At 37.4% G+C, this 2,920-nt stretch overlaps 1 protein-coding gene across 1 annotated transcript in view; it reads right to left on the minus strand.

The window, feature by feature from the left end:
• LOC102297059 (tubby-related protein 1) overlaps positions 1-1,685 on the minus strand; it is a gene marked incomplete in the record, with an annotated part of 11,712 nt that extends 10,027 nt beyond the window's left edge. The window contains 1 exon segment of the mRNA XM_005917973.3: positions 989-1,685. Within this exon segment, the coding sequence (XP_005918035.2) occupies positions 989-1,003 (15 nt within the window).
• Between the last annotated feature and the right edge of the window lie 1,235 nt (positions 1,686-2,920).

Raw genomic sequence — 2,920 nt, forward strand, 5'->3', positions numbered from 1 at the left:
AAAATCATCTAAGCAATGAGATTAGCTTTGATATTTTTTCAGTAAAATACACACAGCCTACATCAGTGATATTAAATTAAAAGTGTTTTATTTTACCAAACATCTCATACATATTTTGAGTCTCAGGACTAAACTTTTGTGCTAAGTGACAGGAACAATATGTCACCATCTAAAGTCACAGACAACGAGGTCAGTGTGATCGCTACTACCGGAGACGGGAAAAGTAATCCTATTAAATGCAGGCCTATTTGCGTCCACAGGAAATCCGCACCTCAGCGTTATGGCAGCAGATTTGACATTTGCTGTATTGTGATGAATTGTTGCAATAAAGTTATCAAATGTCACTGGACACTTTAGCCACATTACCACATTTGTTTATTATATATGTCTATTGGTATAGCACTTATGATTATTGATGCTAATTTTGTAACTTTAGACTTCACCAACAACAGTCACAAGTGTAGTTAATTTTGGTCAGTTGTACAACTACACAATATGCAACTGTATTGTTCTCAAATATAATGTTACTGAGTCAAATTAACAAATTTTACTGATGGTGCAAGATTTGCCAAAAAATCCAGGACAATACATAAATAAATAAATATAGAAATAAAAGTAAAGTAAGAATTAAGACAATGCTTTTGCAGTTGCATTTGGTTCAGACATCCACCATAGCAGCATTCCAGTTTGCTTGAACGTCTGGATTACTGACTGATTTCAATCCCTGAAGCATGCTTCCGAATATGTGTCCTCTCCACAACAAACAGAAATATGAGAAATTCACCTGTACAACTTTAAACTTTGCAGTATATCGATAAATAACGTCATGTGAAGTGTTAAGTTACTCTTATAAAAGTAACTTGTGTGGTCCACTTCCCAAATATTGGCACATTTCATCCCTGAGAAGCTTAAAGTTCAGAGAAAAGTAATCTTATTTAAAATATTTTTTTTAAAGAAAATCTACAAAAACCTAAGTTCAACCTTTTACCTTCTCTGCAGACATGACGTGGCCTCCAAATTCAGCTCTCCCACCGCTTCTTTTTATGGCTTAGAAAATAAAAAAGCAGACCTCTCAGGGGAGATGATGACAGAGAGAGAAAACCCTGTGCTCACTGCATCTCCATCAGCAGAAAGTTGTTAATAGGATTTATGTGTAAAGCCATCTGCTCTGCAGGAACACGTCAACGGGAGAAACCAAGAAAGGCTCGGGAGGAGGGAGAAGAGTTGTTTGTCACGCGTTTCAACCATTCAGAAAACTACATGAAAATTTTCTTTTCAAGGTTTGCATGCCAGTGGCTGCTCTATATGTTTTATCAGTCTGTTGTTGCGAGCACCACCTTCTTTGCTGTGGCGTGCTGGGGTGCAGGCATCAAAGCAAACAGACTAAACAAACACATCAGGAAGGTCGAGTCTGTTGTTGGCATAAAGCTCGTCACCCTGGAGGAGATGATTAGTGACAGTATGCTGGCAAGACTGTTGGCAATCACGGACAATGAATCCCACCCCCTCCATAACACACTGGACAATCTGAAGAGCAGTTTCAGCAACAGGCTTCTTCAATCTCGCTATCTGAGGGAACATTACAGTAGGTCGTTCCTTCCCGTTGCTATCAGACTCTTTAATTCATCCACTTGGGTCAGATCCACACATGTGGAACACAATTAATCACACATCAATGCACTCTGTCACTTTTGTACACCACTACATATTTGCACACATACTTGCCATTTTATATTTATATGTATATTCATATTTATGCATATTTCTCTATATTTATCTATCTATCTTAATATTTATCTGTCATAACTCGGTTTCTACTGTTTGTTGTATATTTGCTGCTATGACAACTCAATTACCCTCTGGGATTAATAAAGTTTCTCTGATTCGGATTCCGGAACCAATTACTTCGAAATATGTGAAATGTCAACAAAGCTGACAGTTAGTGATGTTTTTACTTATTTATTTTTTTTGATGCGTTAATTGTTAATCCCAATAAAAATCCAAAAGTCCAAGACCCAAAGATGTTTTGTTTCATTTCAAGGAAGAAGCTTGAGAAGCATTAAGAAGAATCATTCAGTCCATGACAGTTTTACAAAAACAATTAATAAAGCAGTAAAGAAACAATTTATAAAGCAGTCAAACTCTTACCCTTGCTATAGCCTGCAAATGCAATGGTGGATATATTAGATTAACAGGTCACTGGGCCTAAGTAGGTCCACCCGATAGCAGCACATAAAGCTTTCCCTTCTTATTGGTTTAGCGCTACTTGGCCTGTATCATTGGAAACTGAGTGTGGTAGCGCAGTAATAACCATTCTTCATCCATAAACCTGATGGCATGAGGAGAAAAGGAAAAAAAAGATGAAAAATGCTTGCATGGTAAGGACTATCAAAAGCTCTAAAGTGCTGCATGGAATGTTTACATACTGTACTTGCCATTCGTCCAGGCCTCTTTCATGATGTGTTTGTGGCATGAATTGTAAGACATCCAGCAAAAATCGTGTGATTTTAAACCTACTTGTACATATTTATACGTATTACAACCAAAATGTACACATTTATAGACATACAATTCTTTAGTAGGTGTGTGGTTCTTAGGCAAGGGTGTCTCATCTACTCACAAGCCTCCATATAAACAGTGAAGCCCACAAAGTAGTCACGTGATACAAGTTGTAAGAGGATTTTCATCAAGCAACAGGTCCCCCCATGAACTTGCAGACAAACATGATGCCATGACTGTTCAACTGGGATTACTATAATCAGCTATTCACCATCTGTGCACATTTTGTTTTGATTTTTAGCATCAACTCTGTGGAGAAACACGGAAGATGGAAATTTAAAGAGATTCAGAACAAACAAAAATGTGCAGTCTTAATTCAGGTAGGTGTAACCGCACAGTCACACTGCATTACAAAAAGACT

Source organism: Haplochromis burtoni, unplaced genomic scaffold (genome assembly GCF_018398535.1).
Source record: "Haplochromis burtoni strain Fernald_Lab_line unplaced genomic scaffold, NCSU_Asbu1 Contig_26, whole genome shotgun sequence".
Taxonomy (NCBI): domain Eukaryota; kingdom Metazoa; phylum Chordata; class Actinopteri; order Cichliformes; family Cichlidae; genus Haplochromis; species Haplochromis burtoni.